This window comes from Piliocolobus tephrosceles, chromosome 1 (genome assembly GCF_002776525.5).
Source record: "Piliocolobus tephrosceles isolate RC106 chromosome 1, ASM277652v3, whole genome shotgun sequence".
Classification (NCBI taxonomy): domain Eukaryota; kingdom Metazoa; phylum Chordata; class Mammalia; order Primates; family Cercopithecidae; genus Piliocolobus; species Piliocolobus tephrosceles.
In genome coordinates this window covers 130714702-130733740 of record NC_045434.1, presented here as the reverse complement: position 1 = coordinate 130733740, position 19039 = coordinate 130714702, and the positions used below count along the sequence as shown (strand labels likewise).

Below are 19039 nucleotides of genomic sequence, written 5' to 3'. Positions count from 1 at the left end.
CTTCATTACTTCAATTAACTTACCAAATTCAGAACTTATTAGATTTACGCTAAGATCTTCAGATTTAAGAGCTCTCTTCACAGCCATCTTTTTAGCCCAATTTCCAGCTTTTAGCAAAACAGAATCCCTGAAAAATAGTAGTGTTTAAATAGTGATCCAAACACTGAATGAAATACATATTAATCATCAAGGGCTGATTGTTCTTAAGAAAGATACTCTCTAGTAGTAAACTGAAATCAATTACTGAAAACTGCTTTCCCCAACTTTTAAGAAGGGAGAATAAAGTATCAATGGAACTCTCTTGCCCATGATTTTTTAAATTAAAAATTAATTAATTTTCTTTTTTCTGAGATAGTCTCACTCTTGCCTGGGCTGGAGTGCAGTGGTACAATCATATGTCACTGCAGCCACAAACTCCTAGGCTCAGGCAGTCCTCCTGCCTCGGTCTCCTGAGGAGCTGGGACCACAGGCACATTGGCACTATGCCCAGATTATTTATTTATTTATTTTTGTAGAAATAGGGTCTTGCTTGTTGCCTAGGCTGGTCTGAAACTCTGGGCTTTAAGTGATCCTCCTGCCTCAGCCTCTCGAAATGCTGAGATTACAGGTGTGAGCCACCCCATCTGCTCCCTAATTTCCTTAATTACAGCTGTTTACAAGTTGCATTTACTCATTTTAGTCCCAATAAAAATATATACTTTGTATCAATAACACATGTGCTTGCCCCTAAATCACTACCATTTTAAATTGGCTATACGTAAGTTACATGTAGTATGAGAACAACTTCCATAGTATTTTTAAATTGATATAAAATGGTTTGTATCTAATAACATCACAAACAAACCAGCAACCAATTTTATGACTGAACTTATTTTAGTCTCATATAGTCATAGATTTATTAGTCACAGAGACCAAAGATTTGTACAATAGGATATTCTCTGTAAGTGGGACATGGTTAGCTGCAGGAGAGGAGTTACCAGTGAAAGGGATATCCTGGTCACTGCAGTCCCTTCAGAAACCTTGCATGCGACTTTTTGGGAAGGTATCTTCTAGTATACTGGCACAAATAGGAGATTCCTATTTCAGAATTATAGCCATTCTTGAACTTACAACTACAGTAATATGGTTGGGAGTCTAGGCTCTGGAGTCAAACTGCTTGGGTTCAAATCTAGACTTTGCTATTAATTAGTCATATAACCATGATTAAGGTTTGATTAATAATAAATCAAACTCATTAAACTCTTTTTGTCTCAGTTTCCTCCTCTACAAAATATGGATAGCACCTGTCTCATATAAATATTAAATAATTCAATATTTGGAACCCACTAAGTGCAAAAATTATTAGTTATAGCTGCAACTGATATCCTTAGAGATTACTTATGACATCCTGGGAGAAAATAATAGTATCTGGAAAACTGCTGAAGTAAAATTTATAGAATGGCATGCTACAGAACTAGATATAAGGGAGGGTACCTCCTCTATACATTTGTTTTGTTTGCTTGGATCCTACAATGGAGCTATAGTAATTTGCTGGATTTTAATTTGGAAGTAGAAGGTATATTTTGAGGACAGTAGAAGAAAGACTGCATTCAAACAGTAGTAGGGCCATGAATGAGTGGAGAAAAGCAGTGAAATAAGAAAGACCTCCTAGAGGTAATCTACTCACTTGTTTCAGACCATGGTGATAGATTTTATACTTTGTTCATTTGAGTACTAAATATAACAATTTAAAAGAACAGACCCAATGTTAATATTTTCTTTAATAGAAAAATAGAGAAACTATCCCATTATAGTGTCAGGAAAATGTAATTTAGTTGATCCCATAATGAGCTTGTTATTTTTTTTTTCCAGTAGAATTTTTCTTTTACAGTATACGATTAGAAATAAATCAAACATCAGAAATTTCACACTTACATAATCTTGTGCAGATAAACTACTTGATTATCTGCATCACCTATAATTAAGATAACATAGTGAGAATCTGATGCTATTCTTTTAGTTTGTAGTCGTTAAAAGTTTCTTAAAATAATAGTTACTAACATTTCTGCCGTCGTATCACTGTATCTTGTAATCTTTAAAAAAGAACAAGTATAAAAAGTGTTAAAAATAATCTTACTTCTCATACTCAGCTGAAGCCTATTTATGGGTAGCTTTATTTCTGAAAAGACAATAAAATATCTAAGAAACGGAAAATATTTACCTGATCCACTTTAAGTCTATATTTTGGTAGATACATCACAGTTTCTTTTATCTGGGTTCCAAAGCGGGGATGTTTATTTAAAATCTAAAAATATTTACACCATTATATTCTTACCACAACACTTGAAATTCTTTTAGTAAAATATTTTTTAGAATAAATAGCTTTAATAATGCTTATCACCCAAAACCTTGGTAAGTTAAAATACTTATGACTATGAGAAGGAAAATAACTTTTAATAGAAATAAAGGCAGGCCTCAGAATTTAGCTAGAATTCAGGAATTAGGAATAAGTGAATGTAAATATCAATTCAAGTTCCCTTGCATCTGTCTCTTCTATTTTTTTAAAGGAAGTCAAACCAGCATTTACGATTGCATTTGACAATGTTATACCTGTGGAAAATTCATCAAACAACAACTTAAAAATAATCCACTTTAAATAAAACATATATTTAAATATGTAACAACTAAATTAGTAAAAAAGAAATTTAAAGATCCAGTCAAATAACTAACTTAAAGTTTTTTGTAAAAAGTTTTCAGTTGGATTATTTGGTTTGTGACATTATTCAATTATTCATATTTATTCAGACAAATAAAATATGCATTTGCTTTATAAAAGGAAGAGAAACTCTGGTCCACATTATGGACATTTAGTTTTACTATATGTCATCTATAGGCCAATCACCAAGAGACATGTACTTTTGTACTCATGCCTGAAAGAAAGGCAACATGATTCAAGGATCATGCTTGAATGAAGCAAGGGAATACTGCTTCATGAAGCTATGGCTCTCTGACCATTTCTGTCTTAGAAATACAGTTCTATGTTTCTGTACCTAAACCAGACTATTTTACTCTTCTGCCTAAAACTTCCAATACTTTTCCACTGCATTTAGAATGAAGTGGTAATTTCCTTACCAGGGCCAAATTTCCTTACCTATATGAAATGACTACAGCCTACGTCTCAAATCTAATTTCATCTAACTCTCCTCTTGCTGACTACTCTCTACTCACTCTTGCTTTCATTTTATTCCCCAAATACATCAAATTCGGTCAGGCCCAGTGGCTCATGCCTGTAATGCCAGCACTTTAGGAGGCCAAGGTGGGCGGATCACCTGAGTTTGGGAGTTCGAGACCAACCTGACCAACATGGAGAAACCCCATCTCCACTAAAAATACAAAATTAGCCGGGCGTAGTGGTACATGCCTGTAATCCCAGCTACTTGGGAGGCTGAGGCAGGAGAATCGCTTGAACTCTGGAGGCAGAGGTTGCAGTGAGCCAAAATCGTGCCATTGTACTCCAGCCTGGGCAACAGAGCGAAACTCCATCTCAAAAACAAACAAACAAACAACAATAAAAAAATCAAGTTCTTTTTCTTCTTTGGATCTTTCCTATTTCCTTATACTTTCAGAAGGCAGAATTTAAAATTCTTAAATGCTTATGAATGCATTTATCCAAATCCCCAAATAGAAGACACTGAGCAGTATAAAATTCCAAAATATTACTACCTTGTCTAAGGCACATATATTACATGTATTACTGGTGAAGACATGACCCTATTTCCTTACTCATATATTTACTTGTTCTTGGGAATTTTTCTTAGTTCTTCCTAAGACACAGCTTCTAGTACTCATAATTCTTTAATGTTCATTTCCTTTTCCTCTGAAAATGTTTATTGACTTTTAACTTTTTAGTTTATAGCCACCATTAAAATCAATTTCTATGAATTATTTTTTTCAAGATGCTCAATAACATATTGGATGTGACTTTTTGTTTGGATTCTCTCACTTTTCTAGTATATGATTTTTTTTTTTCTGGGCAATATTTGCTTTTTTCTGTTCAGCTGTAATGAGTATGTGTGAAAACAGGTTAGTTTCACCAATCTGGAAGGGACAGAATGCAATGGATGCCCATATTGACAATACTCTAGAAAGCCAGAAAGATTGTCTTTTTCAAGTATAATGAAATTTACTAGTAATCACTTAGCCAAATTTCAAAATTTTCTAAATGTTGTATGGAACCACCTTTCCAATTGAGAACTCTTGCCTTTGTGGGATGGATGTGGTATTTGGTTACTAGGACTTCTGTAAGAAGGTTAGCCTTTCTATCAGGAATCTCTCCCCTTACTTTCACCAGCCAATCTCCCCTTCACCCCAGCTCCCATGTCTTCCTAGTCAGTCCTCCGCCATCCCACTGATTTCAAATTTCACAGATACAAAAGGTAGGACTTCTTCATAAACAGTTGGTAATCTTTGTCCAAATAAATAACAAAATATCCCTAAAAATCCATTATTTAATTTGTTGATACCCCCAAGACGCATACAAAATTGTAAAACAACAAGGCTGTCAGTCATAAGATAGTAACTCTCTTTATAGAATTCTAGCTATCTAAGAAGGAATAGGGTCACAAGGTCACACGTACCAAACAGGAAAATCCTTTGTAAATGGTACTCCCTACAGTCTCAGAGCACATACTACACTACACAAGGTTCCTATAGACAAAATAATCAGGCACAATCTTTTGTCTATAGAATCTCTATGAAAATCAGTATTAATACCCTACTGTTACTGAAAACCAAAAAACAAAAATTAAGACATAAAGAAGTGACATAATTTTCTGTAATGAATTAGGAATGGCTGGGACTGCTGACTCTGTACCTTGTAACTGAGATTAAAACAAAATATTAGTCATAAAAGTGGAAGAGAGGGCATCACATAGTTACCTAATTACTATAACCAAATTTCCCCCTTGTTATGAGAAAAAATTTTCAAATGAGAGCATTAATTTTTATTAGGTTTCTCATGTACTCATGTACCATTCAGTTGATTTCAAATGGAATCCTTTAAGCAGGAGCAAATGAAAATCAGATTTTTGAAAGTAAAGTATAGCACTTATTTAAGCCTACAAACACATATCTTCCTTGAAGGTCTGTAATCATCACAGAATAATTTTACTAACAATGAATACAAAATAAATTGCAAACATGGCCAAACTGCCTGCCTGTATTCAGTACCTACCAAAGTTTACACCTAAAACATTTAGCTAAAATCAAACAATTCAATAGTACGGTGAACTTCTTTTCTTGAGCAGCTACAAAATCTGATAACCCTAAAAAAAAGTTTCCAATATTAAATCTAATATACCAGTTTATTAGAAAAAATATTTAAAATTCACTAATCCTGTAACATACATCTTGTAATTCGGGAGCCATGTCTGAAAATCTTTGCAGTAAATGGAGTAAATACTTAAATCTAACAACTCAAACTACGAAACTACTACAAGAAAATATTAGGGAAACTCTCCAGGACATTGGTCTGGGCAAAAATTTCTTGAGTAATACCCCACAAGCACAGGCAACCAAAAATGGACAAATGGGAACATATCAAGTTAAAAAACCTTCTACACACCAAAGGCAACAATCAACAAAGTGAAGAGAAAACCCATAGAAGAAGATTAATCTGACAAAAGATTAATAACCAGAATATATAAGGAGCTCAAACAACCCTATAGGAAAAAATCTAATAATCCAGTTGAAAAAGAGGCAAAAGATTTGAATCAACATTTCTCAAAAGAAGACATACAAACAGCAAACAGGCATTTGAAAAGGTGCTCAACATCACTGATCATCAGAGAAATGCAAATCAAAAGTACAATGTGATATCATCTCACCCCAGTCACAATGGCTTTTATCCAAATAACAGGCAATAATAAATGCTGGTGAAGATATGAAGAAAAGGGAACCCTTGTACACCGTTGGTGGGAATGTAAATCAGTACAACCACTATGGAGAATAGTTTGGAGGTTCTTCAGAAAACTAAAGAGAGAGCTACTAAAGGGAGATTGGTGGGGATGATTAATGGGTACAAAAAAAAAAAAAAAAAAAAACAGAAACAATGAATAAGACCTAGTATTTGATAGCATAACAGGGTGACTATAGTAAATAATAATTTGAGTATACATTTTAAAATAAAGAGTATAATTGGACTGCTTATAACACAAAGGATAAATGCTTGAGGGGATGGATTTTCCATGATATGATTATACGCATTGCATTCCTGTACCAAAATATCTTATGAACTCTATAAATATATATACTTACTATTTACCCACAAAAAGTTAAAATAATTTAAAACATTTTCTTAGCATGTACTTTGTGCCTATAATGCCACCAGGCACAAGAGACACACCAAAAAATGTAGAAGACACAATCTCTAGAACTTATAGGTTGACTAGGAAGATAACTACATGCCAAGTACCTACAGGACAAAAAATTAGCTAACATTAGTATTTACATACAAACTGGAGTATGGAGAAAGTCAAACCTAAGAGGAATGGTCAGTGCAGAACAGCCTACTACAAATAATGGGTCTTGAGAAGGGTTTTTAAAGTGACTAATATGGTTTGGTAGAGAGGAAATAATGCAATTATGACCTTGGGGAAAATCCTCTTTATCCAAAGAGTAAAATTAAAAAGACTATCTTTAGAATACTGTAATGATGGCTGGAAATACATATGGCTTGATAGTGATTATGAGTCCTGATCAAACTGAGTTGATTAGAATCCCTGCTCCTCCTCTTATTGGGCAGGCAAGTGATCATGTACAAGTTACGTGACCAGGTTCTTAACGTAATGTGGGAATAATAAAACCACCCACCTCAGAAGTTTGTTGTGGAGAAGATTAAGTGCAATTAAAAATGGATATATAGTACTTAGCATGGTGCCTAATATTTAATAAGTGTTACCTATTTTTATTAGTAAAACATGAAAATGATAGACTAGAGAGGCCCTGAAAGAAACCTCAAATGATATTAAAAGAGGTTATATTTTGGATTTGATTTGTAAAACAACAGGTGACCACTTAAAATTCTTGAGCAATATTTTAATTAAATTGGAGTCTGAAAATAAGCTATTTCAGAAATAGAACAGCAGATTGGTTGTGGGTAGGAGCATGGGAAAAGTGGGGGTAAGTAACTGATGAAATGGAATTCACTTAAGAGGTTACTGGATTCGGCCGGGCGCGTTGGCTCACACCTGTAATCCCAGCACTTTGGGAGGCCAAGGCAGGTCTATCACAAAGTCGGGAGTTCGAGACCAGCCTCGTCAAGACGGTGAAACCCTGTCTCTACTAAAAATACAAAAATTAGCTGTGTGCAGTGGTGGGCACCTGTAATCCCAGCTACTCAGGAAGCTGAGGCGGGAGAAACGCGTGAACCAGGAACGTGGGGAAGGTGGAGGTTGCAGTGAGCCGAGATTGTGCCACTGCACTCTAGCCTGGGTGACAGAGCAAGACTATTTAAAAAAAAAAAAAAAAAAAAGTTGCTGGATTCAATTATAAGTTGTCTAAAAACATTCCAAAGAATGTCAAGCCTTATGAACACACAGAAAACAGCAGGGAAGAAGAAAGTAGCATACTGCTTCTCAAGGAAAGGGCTAACATTTATGCATGTACTAAATGTTTTGCTGAAGAAGAAAAGATTTTCTGGCATTCCAACAGAGTTACAAGCATCAAGGACATGGTACAATAGATAAAACTAACAATCAGGAATAGAGAAGTAGCCAGGCTCTCAATTAGGAGCCTGGTGAATATGTTCAGTCAACATGTGAATAATGGATTAGTTCATAAAAAGGAGCTTCTGAGAGAAGTGTGTGAGATATCAAGATTATGATCACCAAGGGAACTAGTTAACCATTGCAGTATATGTAAAGATGGTCTTCTTACCCTAGATATTTATAAAAAGTTAATATAAGGTCTCTTCCTATTAGAGAAAATGAAAGGTTTTAAGAAAAGACTTAATACTTGTTGGCTTATTAGTAGAGATGAAGCTTTCCTAGGTAAGACAGAAAAACATAACCTAGAAGGGAAAGCATAAGGAAAATGAGTCAAAGCAGAGGGAAGGAAAGGAAATTTTTAAAGATTTGCAAGTAAAGCGAGGAAACAAACAACTTGTTATTAATATAGATATTGAATGATTAATATTCTTATAGGAAATTCAGGATATTTCAAAGTAAAGGTCATAAAATAGAGTAGTGAGGAGCATGGAGGCCATGAGAATGTACACTTCAGACCTGCTACTGCAAAAAGTGTCAGTGACTGATGGCCCCAGCTGCTGTGCTCTGAATCATCATCATATTTACACCGAGATCTACTTTCATGAGATGCCCCCAACCAATGACTGAGTATGGCAGGGATGCTAAGGTAGATCTATGAGAGTTCCTATCAACTTTGCCACATGTTCTTGGGATTGCATTGCAGGCTAAGAACCCTCTCTCCCTCCCTCTCTGCCTTTCTCCTTCCCTCCTTGCAAGCTAAGATCCTCCAGGGGCTTTCTCTCTCCCATCCTCCTTGGAGGCTAAAATCCCTCCTGCCCTCCCCTCTCCCTCCCTTCTTGCAAGCTAAGATCCCTGCCTCCCTCCCTCCTTGCAGGCTAAGATCTATCTCTCTCTCCCTCCCTCCCTCCCTTCTCCCTTCCTTTCAGAGTTACTGGATTCAATTATAAGTTGTCTAAAAACATCCCTTCCTCCATCCCATCCTTCCTTCCTCCCATACTTTCTCCCTCTCTGCCCCACCACGTTCCCTCCCTGCCCTCACATTCCTTTCTATCCTCCTTCCCTTTCCCTCCTTATCTCCATCCCTTCCTTTCCTACTTCCCTCTATCCTTTCCTTTCTTCTTTCCCTCTATCCCTATCCGTCAAAGAGGTAAGATCTGCATCCCAGTTTAATGACTCTTCCAGACTCTTGCAGTTACCACCTATCTTCAGAAGGTTAATCTTTCTTAAATTCACAGTAGAAATTCACCAACAGAAGCCGGCAAGGTTGCAGATTAAAAGGAATGCTTCTACACTGTTGGTGGGAGTGTAAATAACTTCAACCACTGTGGAAGACAGTGTGGCGATTCCTATAAGACCTAGAACCAGAAATACCATCTGACCCAGCAATCCCATTACTGGGTATATACCCGCGATTCCTATAAGACCCAGAACCAGAAATACCATTTGACCCAGCAATCCTGTTACTGGGTATACCTACCCAAAGGAATGCAAATCATTCTTTTGTAAAGATACATGCACACGGATGTTCACTGCAGCACTGTTCACAATATCAAAGACATGGAATCAACCTAAATCCCCATCAATGAAAGACCAGATAAAGAAAACATGGTACATATACACCATGGGATACTATGCAGCCATGAAAAGGAATGAGATATGTCCTTTGCAGGGAAATGGATGGAGCTAGAAGCTGTTATCCTCAGCAAACCAACACAGGAACAGAAAACCAAGCACCACATGTTCTCACTTATAAATGGGAGCTGAACAATGAGAACACATGGACACACTGTGGGGAACAACACACACTGGGGCCTGTTGGGGAGGGCGAGGGGAAGGAGAGCATCAGGAAGAATAGCTAATGGATGCTGGGCTTGATACGTAGGTGATGGTATGATCTGTGCAGCAAACCACTATGCCACATGTTTACCTGTAACAAACCTGCATATCTGCACATGTACCAGAACAGCTGAAGGGGGAAAAATTGGCCTTTTGAGCCCTGCTGTCAGTACACATTACCTGGCAAGACAGGTAAAATCCTCAATTCAAACATACAGATGAAAATACCTAGATACTTGAGTATTATGATTACAACCTAAAAAGAAAAACCTGTATGAAGCAGAATTATAGGAACATACAAACTAAAAACTGATATACAAAACATAAACTCAAAGAGACAAAATAAAGTATAAGTAATATGAAGGAATAAGAAGTCATAAAAATGAATTAATTAGAAATACTATGTAAGAAAATTAAATCTAAATTAATAACAGGCTAAGAAATTACAAACCCAGCATGGTGCAGCATCTGCCACAATTTGATGGGGAAGCTCAGAGTCCCATCTCCAGTGCTGTATCCCCTTTTTTCCGGGAGGCCTCAGGTGACTTGGCCACAGCCTCTGTCACCCTGTGACCTGCAGATGCTGGGAGATCCATAGGGAGAACTCTGGAACACCAGAAAAGCCAAGAAATTACATGCACAAATAAGAAATCATGTGAGCACACAGCAAGAAGGTGACTGTGTGCAAAGGAACAGAACCCTCAACAGAATCTGACCATGTCAGCACACTTAACTCAGGCTTCCATTCTCCAGGAATTGAGAAAGGGGGAGGAGAACTAAGACGGCTGACTAGACACAGCCAGGAAGAGCATCTCCCACCAAGAGACCAGACCACCAGGAAGACCAGCACACTCGAAGCAGATCTTCAGAAGGAAGTCACTGAGGGTGGTTGGAGGGAGGACACAGACCCTGGGTAGAAGCTGGGACATGGCACTGGGCTTCAAAGCACCAGGATTCATTCCCAGCTCCTGGTGGCTCCTGGGGAAGGGTGAGTTAAAGAGGTGAGGAGTGGCCCACTCTTGTCATGGACCTCTGGAATCTTAGCTGCAGAAGACCTCATGACCCCCATAGACATTTAAGTTGGCAGAGACAACTGCCTAGAGAAGTGGCAGGGACAGGACTCCACCCTGTGTGGAGCCCAAAGGGTTTGGCACAGGAATGGCTACAGCGGAGTACAGTCAGCAATGCCAAGCCCCCAAGGCCTGCCATGCTCCTCTAAGTGCCTTTGACCTTTGTTGACTGTTGGAGCTAGACAGAGCAGGGCAGTCTCGTCCATGTGATGGGGCCAGTCTTATCTGAGTGCCCTCTGTCTGCCAGCCTCTTCTGGGGTACCTCCATGGCCAAGCTCACTTGCAATGTGGCCTCAGATGCCCAAATGGGGCACTTCCAGGTGGCTACCACCATAGCTCCTTAGCCAGCAGGTGCCACTTAAACATTAGATAGACCCTGCTGATGTGCACCCACCAACAGCCTCTTCACACTGCTTTGCCAACATACACCTGTCTGCAGCCTCCCCCAACCACTCTACTGGCATGCACTCAACCACGGCCTCCCCACATTGCTTTGCTAGCATGCACATGGTACAAGGACCTTAGCACCACAGCCCCACCCCCACCAGTGCACCCCTGGCACATGCAGACCCCACTGTGGTGCTGTCTTGCCACTGCTGATACACTGCAAACATGGACCCTGCTGTGCCACCACCACTGGTGCACATGCCCAGACTTCACTATGCTACTACCCAGCCACTATTGGCATTACACATGAGTGTGGACCCTTCTGCCACTGCCCCATTGAAGTGTGGTTGCCAGTGAACCAGGAACACTTCTAACCCTCCAGTACCAGAGGAACTTAACCTCAAGGGGCCAGCAAACAAAGCCATGAGCATGAGGCCCAGGTGCACTGAGCTGAGCCCAAGCCCTCTCAAATCATCCAGAAACAAAGCCAGTCAACTAAACCTGACTTATGCCACAGTAAATATCAATGGCATCAAGGAATATAAAAGAAAAAGCCCCATCTGAAGGAGAGCAACTTCAAATATTAAAGGAACATCAGCCCAGATAGACGGAAAACAATTTGTCTGGGCCGATGTTCTTGCCAGAAAGCAAGAACACTGGCAACTCAAAATGCCAGAGTGTTTTCTTACTTCCAGACAACCACATAGCTTCCCAGCAATGGTTCTTAATGGCTGAAATGACAGACCTAGAATTCAGAATCTGGATGGTAATGAAGATCATCAAGATTCAGTAGAAAGTTGAAGCCCAATCCAAGAAATCTAAGAAACCCAGTAAAATGATTAACACGTAAAAGACAACATAGCCATTTTAAGGAAGAACCAAACTGATCTGATACAGCTGAAAAACTCAGTGCAGGAATTTCATAATACAATTGGAAGTATTAACAGCAGAATAAACCAAGCTGAGGAAAGAATGTCAGAGCTCAAAAACAAGGTTTGCAAATCTACTCAGTCAGAGAAAATATAGAAAAAAGAATAAAAAAGAATTAACAAAACCTCTAAGAAATAGGGGATTATGTAAAGAGACCAAAATTTAAAACTTATTGGTAGCCCTGAAAGAGAGGGAGAGAGACAGCAAGAAACTTGGAAAATATAATTGAGAATACAGTTCAAAACATTTCCCTGACCTTGCCAGAGGGGTCAACATTCAAATTCAGAAAATTCACAGAGCCCCAGTGAGATAGTATATAGAACAGCCATCCCCCAAGACACATAGTCATCAGATTCTCCAAGGTCAATGGGCAAGAAAAAATATTAAGGGCAGCTAGACAGAAAGGGCAGGTTACCTACAAAGGGACACATATAAAGCTAGCAGCATATCTTTCAGCAGCTCCTTCAGCAAAAATCCTACATGCCAGAAGAGTTTGGGGGCCTATATTAAGCATTTTGTTGACAGGGTCTTACTCTGTCACCCAGGATGGATGGCAGTTGTGCAATCTTGGATCACTGCAACCTCCTCCTCCTAGGCTCAAGTGATCCTGCCACCTCAGCATCCTAAGTAGCTGGGACTACAGACACATGCCGTCAAGCTTAGCTAACTTTTAGAAAATTTTTTTGTAGAGACAAGGTGTCACTATGTTGTTCAGACTAGTCTCAAACTCCTGGGCTCAAGTAATCCTCCTGCCTCGGCCTCCCAAAGTGCTGGGATTGCAGGCATGAGCCATGGTGCCCAGCTTTGGCATTCTTAAAGACAAGAAACTCCAAGCAAAAATTTCATATCCAGCCAAACTAAGCTTCATCAATGAAGGAGAAACAAAATCCTTTTCAGATAAGCTAAAGGAATTGTTTGCACCAGTCCTGCCTTATAAGGGTCCTTAAGACAATACTAAACATAGAAATGAAAGACCATTACTGGCCATCACAAAGACACACTTTAGTATCCAGACCATTGACACTATAAAGCAATGACATAACATAACAAATCTACATAACAACAAAATGACAAATCTACACATATCAGTATCAACCTTGAATGCAAACAGACTATAATACCCTACTTAAAAGGCACAGAGTGACAAGTTGGATAAAGAAGCAAAACCCAACTGTATGTTGTCTTCAATAGACCCATCTCATATGCAATGACACCCATAGGCTTAAAGTAAAGGGATGGAGAAAAATCTACCAAGCAAATGGAAAACAAAAAAAGCAGGGGCTGCTATTCTAATTTCAGACAAGACAGACTTTATACCATAACCATCAAAAAGGACAAAGAAGGACACTGATAATGATGAAAAGTTCAATACAACAAGAAGATTTCACTATCCTAAATATATATGCATCTAATACTAGAGCACACAGATTCATAAAACAAGTTTTTATAGACCTACAAAGAGACTTAGATACCTACACAATGATGGGAGGCTTCAACACCCCACTGACAGTACTAGACAGATCATGAAGGCAGAAAACAAATAAAAATATTCAGGACCTAAACTTGACACTTGACCAAATGGACCTAACAGACATCTACAGAACACTCTATCCAACAACAACAACATATACATTCTTGTCATCTGTACATGTAACATACTTTAAAATCAACCACACACTCAGCTATAAAGCAATTCTTAACAAATTCAAAAAACCAAAATCATACCAGGCACACTCTTAGACCACAATGCAGTAAAAACAGAAATCAATACTAACATCTTTCAAAGTCATACAATTACATGGAAATTAAACAACACACTTCTGAAAGACTTTTCCGTAAACAATGAACTTAAGGCAGAAATCAAGATATTCTTTGTAACTGATGAAAACAAAGGTAGCACATAGCAGAATCTCTGATACACAGGTAAAACAGTGTTAAGAGAAAAGTTTATGGCACTAAATGCTCACATCAAAAACTAGAAATATCACATTAACAACCTAATTAATATCACATCTAGAGGAATTAGAAAAGCAAGAGCAAATCAACCGCAAAGCTGGCAGAGGAATAGAAATAACCAAAATCAGAGCTGAACTGAACAAAACTGAGATACATAAAACCACACAAATGATCAACAAAACCAGATATTGGTTTTTGAAAGAATAAATAAGATTGATAGACTACTAGCTAGAACAACAAAAAACAGAAACTAGACAATAAACACAATCAGAAATGACAATACAATGAAGTTACAACCACCAATCTCATAGAAATATAAAACGAAAAACAAAACAAAACAAAAAACAACCAGAAACTATTATGAACACCTTTATAGACACAAACTAGGAAATCTAGAAGAAATGGAGAGATAGATTCCTGGAAACACAACCTCCCATGATTGATCCAGGAAGAAATTGAAACCCTGAACAGACCAATAACAAGTTTCAAAACTGAATCAGAAATAAAAAGACCATCAACAAGAAAAAGCCCTGGACCAGATGGATTCACAGCGAAATTCTACCAGATATATAAAGAAGAGCTGGCACCAATCCTACTGAAACTATTCCAAAAATTTGAGGAGGAGGGATTCTTCCCTAACTCATTCTATGAGGCCAGCATCATTCCGATACCAAAACTTGGCAGAGACATAACAGAAAAACAAAACAAAACAAACAAACAAACAAAAAAACACTTCAGGTGAATATTCCTGATGAACATAGATGCAAAAATCCTCAACAAAATACTAGCAAATCAAATCCAGAAGCACATCAAAAAGCTAATCCACCATGATGAAGTAGGCTTTATTCCGGGGATGAAAGGTTGGTTCAATATACACAAATCAACAAATGTGATTCATCACCTGAACACAACTAAAGACAAAACCCACATGATTATTTCAATAGATGTAGAAAAGGCTTCTGATAAAATTCAACATTCATTCATGTTAAAAAACCTCAACAAACTGGGTATTGAAAGAATATACCACAAAATTGTAAGAGCCATCTATGACCAACCCACAGCCAACATCATACTGAACAGGTAAAAGCTAGAAGCACTCCCCTTGAGAACCAGAACAAGACAAGGATGCCCACTCTCACCACTTCTATTCAATACAGTACTGGAAATCTTAGCCATAGCAACCAGCCAAGAGAAAGAAATAAAGGGCACCCAAATAGGAAAAGAGGAAGTCAAACTATCTCTCTTCGCAGATGATATGATTTTATACCTAGAAAACACCACAGTCTCTGCCAAAAGCCTCCTAAACCCGATAGACAACTTCATCAAAGTTTCAGGATACAAAATCAATGCACAAAAGTCAGTAACATTTCTATACACAAATAACATGCAAGTTGAGAGCCAAATCAAGAACACGATCTCACAATAGCCACAAAAAGAATCAAATGCTTAGGAATACGGCTAACCAGAAAGGTGGAAGATCCTACAATAAGAATTACAAAACATTGCTCAAAGAAATCAGAAACGATACATACAAATGTATAAAACATTCCATGCTGATGGATAGGAAGAATCAATATTGTTAAAATGGCCACACTGCCCAAAGCAATTTACAGATTCAATGCTATTCCTATCAAACTACCGATGACATTTTCACAGAATTTGCAAAAATTATTCTAAAATTTCTGTTCTTGTGATAGTTTGCTGAGAATGATGGTTTCCAGCTGCATCCATGTCCCTACATAGGACACAAACTCATGTTCTCACTCATAGGTGGGAATTGAACAATGAGATCACTTGGACACAGGAAGGGGAACATCACACACCGGGGCCTATTGTGGGGAGCGAGGAGCAGGGAGGGATAGCATTAGGAGATATACCTAATGTAAATGACAAGCTAATGGGTGCCCCACACCAACATGGCACATGTATACATGTGTAACAAACCTGCATGTTGTGCACATGTACCCTAGAACTTAAAGTATAATAAAAAAATTAAAATTGATGTGGAACCAAAAAAGAGCCTGAATAGTCAAAGCAATTCTAAGTAAAAAGGACAAAGCCAGAAGCATCACATCACCTCACTTCAAACTATACTACAAGGCTACAGTAACCAAAACAGCATGGTACTATACAAAAACAGATACACAGACCAATGGAGCAGGCTAGAGAACCCAGAAATAAAGCCACACACCTACAACCATCTGATCATTGACAAAGTCGACAAAAAGTAGCAAAGGGGAAATGATTCTTATTCAAAAAACAGTACTGGGACAACTGGACTCCTTCCTTTCACCATATGTAAAAATCAACTCAAGATGGATTAAAGACTTAGATGTAAAATCTAAAATGATTTTTTAAAAAGTTTAGAAGAAAACCTAGGAAATATCATTTTGGACATAGGTCCTGGCAAAGATTTCATGACAAAGACTCCAAAAGAACTGTAACAAAAACAAAAATTATTGAGTGGGATTTAATTAAACTAAAGAGTTTTGCACAGCAAAAGCAACTATCAACAGGGTAAACAGACAACCCACAGAATGGGAAAAACTATTTGTAAACTATGCATCTGACAAAGGTCAAATATCCAGAATCTATAAGGAACTTAAACAAAGTAATAAGCAAATTATAAACAATCCTGTTTTTAAAATGGACAAAGGACAGACATTACTCAAAAGAAGACATACACGTGACTAACAAGCATATGAAAAAATGGTTAACATCACTCATCACTAGTGAAATGCAAATCAAAACTGCAATAATACGTCAACTCATACCAGTTAGAATGGCTATGACTATTAAAAAGTCAAAAAATAACAGATGTTGTTTTGCATATTTTCTCCACAGGCTGTGGAAAAAAGTGAATGTTTACATAGTGCTGGTGCAAATGTAAATTAGTACAGCCATTTGAAGATTTCTCAAAGAACTTCAAACAGAACTACCATTCAACCCAGCAATCCCATTACTGGCTATATACCCAAAGGAATAAAAATCATTCTACCATATAGACACGTGTACACTTATGTTAATCACAGCACTATTCACAATAGCCAAGACGTGGACTCAACCTAGACGCTCATCAGTGGTGGACTACATAAAGCAAATGGTACATATAAACCATGGATTACTATGCAGCCATAAAAAAGAATGAAATCATGTCCTTTGCAGCAACATGGATGGAGCTGGTGACTATTATCCTAAGCAAATTTATGCAGGAATAGAAAACTAAATACCACATGTTTTCACTTATAAGTGGGAGCTAACACTGAGTATACATGGACACAAAGATGGCTACAATAAACATCAGGGCTTACTTGAGGGTTGAGGGTGAGAGGAGGGTAAGGACCGAAAAACCACCTATCGAGTACTATGCTCATTACCCAGGTGATGAAACAATCTGCATGCCCCATGATATGCAATTTACCCACATAACAAAGCTGCACATGTATTCCCTAAACCTAAAATAAAAGTTGGAAAGAAAAAAAAAAAAAGAAATTACAAACCTACCCACCTGCTAAGGTCAACTACAATAGCTAAATGAAATGCAAATATCTTACAAAGTATCAAAGAACTAGGTATTTATAAACCCAAAGAGTTAAAATTTAAATTCCTAAGTTTTACTCCTAAAAATTGAGGTGTGCAAGTCTGGGGCAGAATTAAGTAATTGTATTTTTAACACAACAGCATATTCAGTTGATTTTGACAGCAAGTAGTCCACCCCCAACAAACCTTAAGAAACTTTACCCTAGTATATGATAAGGAATATTTTCAGCACAAATTGGATCATCTTTTTGATGTTTGGTGACATCAAATGCCAAAAGGATATGGAATGGATATGGAAAATGCCTGGATAAGGAATGACTGAGGAATGAAAGAAACCAAAGGCATCAATATTTTATGGTGATCTTAGGTGCGGCAAAAAAGCTAATGAGAATATGCAAATATTTATTTTCCTAGCTTTGGAAAAGAGACAGCAACAACTTCTGTTACAGTAAAAAGTTTCTACATTCATTATCACATTTGATCAACACTACGACCCAATACGGTAAGTAGGATATGTAATACATTCCGGATTTTCAGATGAATAAACTAAGACAGCTAATATAAGGCAACAGAAAACTAAGACAGCTAACATAAAGCAATAGACAACAAGGAGTAGAACTGGGACTGAAATACAGATATTTGAAACCCAAATTCTATGTTCATTCTGCTTCACAGTATTCCAGGTTTTATTAATTCACATGGTTCTGGATGTCAAGCTTCATGTAATATATGTAAGTAAAAATTTATTATAGAAACCTGAGGATCAAATTTTGTAGCAAAGGTGAGAGACTATGATCAAAACTAAAATTTTAAATTCATTTACATAATGACTATAGATGTACAGCAGTGAAGGTAAATTATGTTTTCAAAAAACAAGCATAAACTGGGAATAAAGATTCAAGGTCTGAAACTTTAAGAAGTACATAGTAGTACAGACACTGGAGCAAGATAGCCGAATAAGAGACGCTCCAGCCCTCAGCTCCCAGTGTGAGCGACACAGAGGACGAGTGATTTCTGCATTTTCAACTGAGGTACCGCGTTCATCTCACTGGGGAGTGCCAGACAATTGGTGCTGGTCAGCTGGTGCAGCCAGACCAGCAAGAGCTGAAGCAGGGTAAGCCATCGCCTCACCTGGGAAGCACAAGGGGCAAGGGAATACCTTTTCTTAGCCAAGGAAACTGAGACACACAACACCTGGAAAATCAGGTAACTCCCACCCTAATACTGCACTTTACCAAGGGTCTTAGCAAACGGCACACCAGGAGATTATATCCCACACCTGGACGGGAGGGTCCCACGCCCACGGAGCCTCCCTAATGGCTAGCACAGCAGTCTGAGATCTAACTGCAAGGCAGCAGTGAGGCTGGGGGAGGGGCGCCCACCATTGCTGAGGCTTAAGTAGGTAAACAAAGCTGCCAGGAAGCTCGAACTGGGTGGAGCCCACCTCAGCTCAAGGGGGCCTGTAGACTCCATCTCTGGGGACAGGGCATAGCTAAACAAAAAGCAACAGAAACCTTGGGAGAGGTAAATGATCCTGTCTGACAGCTTTGAAGAGAGCAGTGGATCTCCCAGCAT

The 19039-nt window shown here is 38.1% G+C and overlaps 1 protein-coding gene across 1 annotated transcript in view; it reads right to left on the bottom strand.

The window, feature by feature from the left end:
• LOC111528091 (probable ATP-dependent DNA helicase HFM1) overlaps positions 1-19039 on the bottom strand; it is a 187990-nt gene that overhangs the window by 146735 nt on the left and 22216 nt on the right. The window contains 4 exon segments of the mRNA XM_031935750.1: positions 24-127; positions 1915-2072; positions 2201-2285; positions 2505-2589. Coding sequence (XP_031791610.1) covers positions 24-127; positions 1915-2072; positions 2201-2285; positions 2505-2589 — 432 coding nt within the window.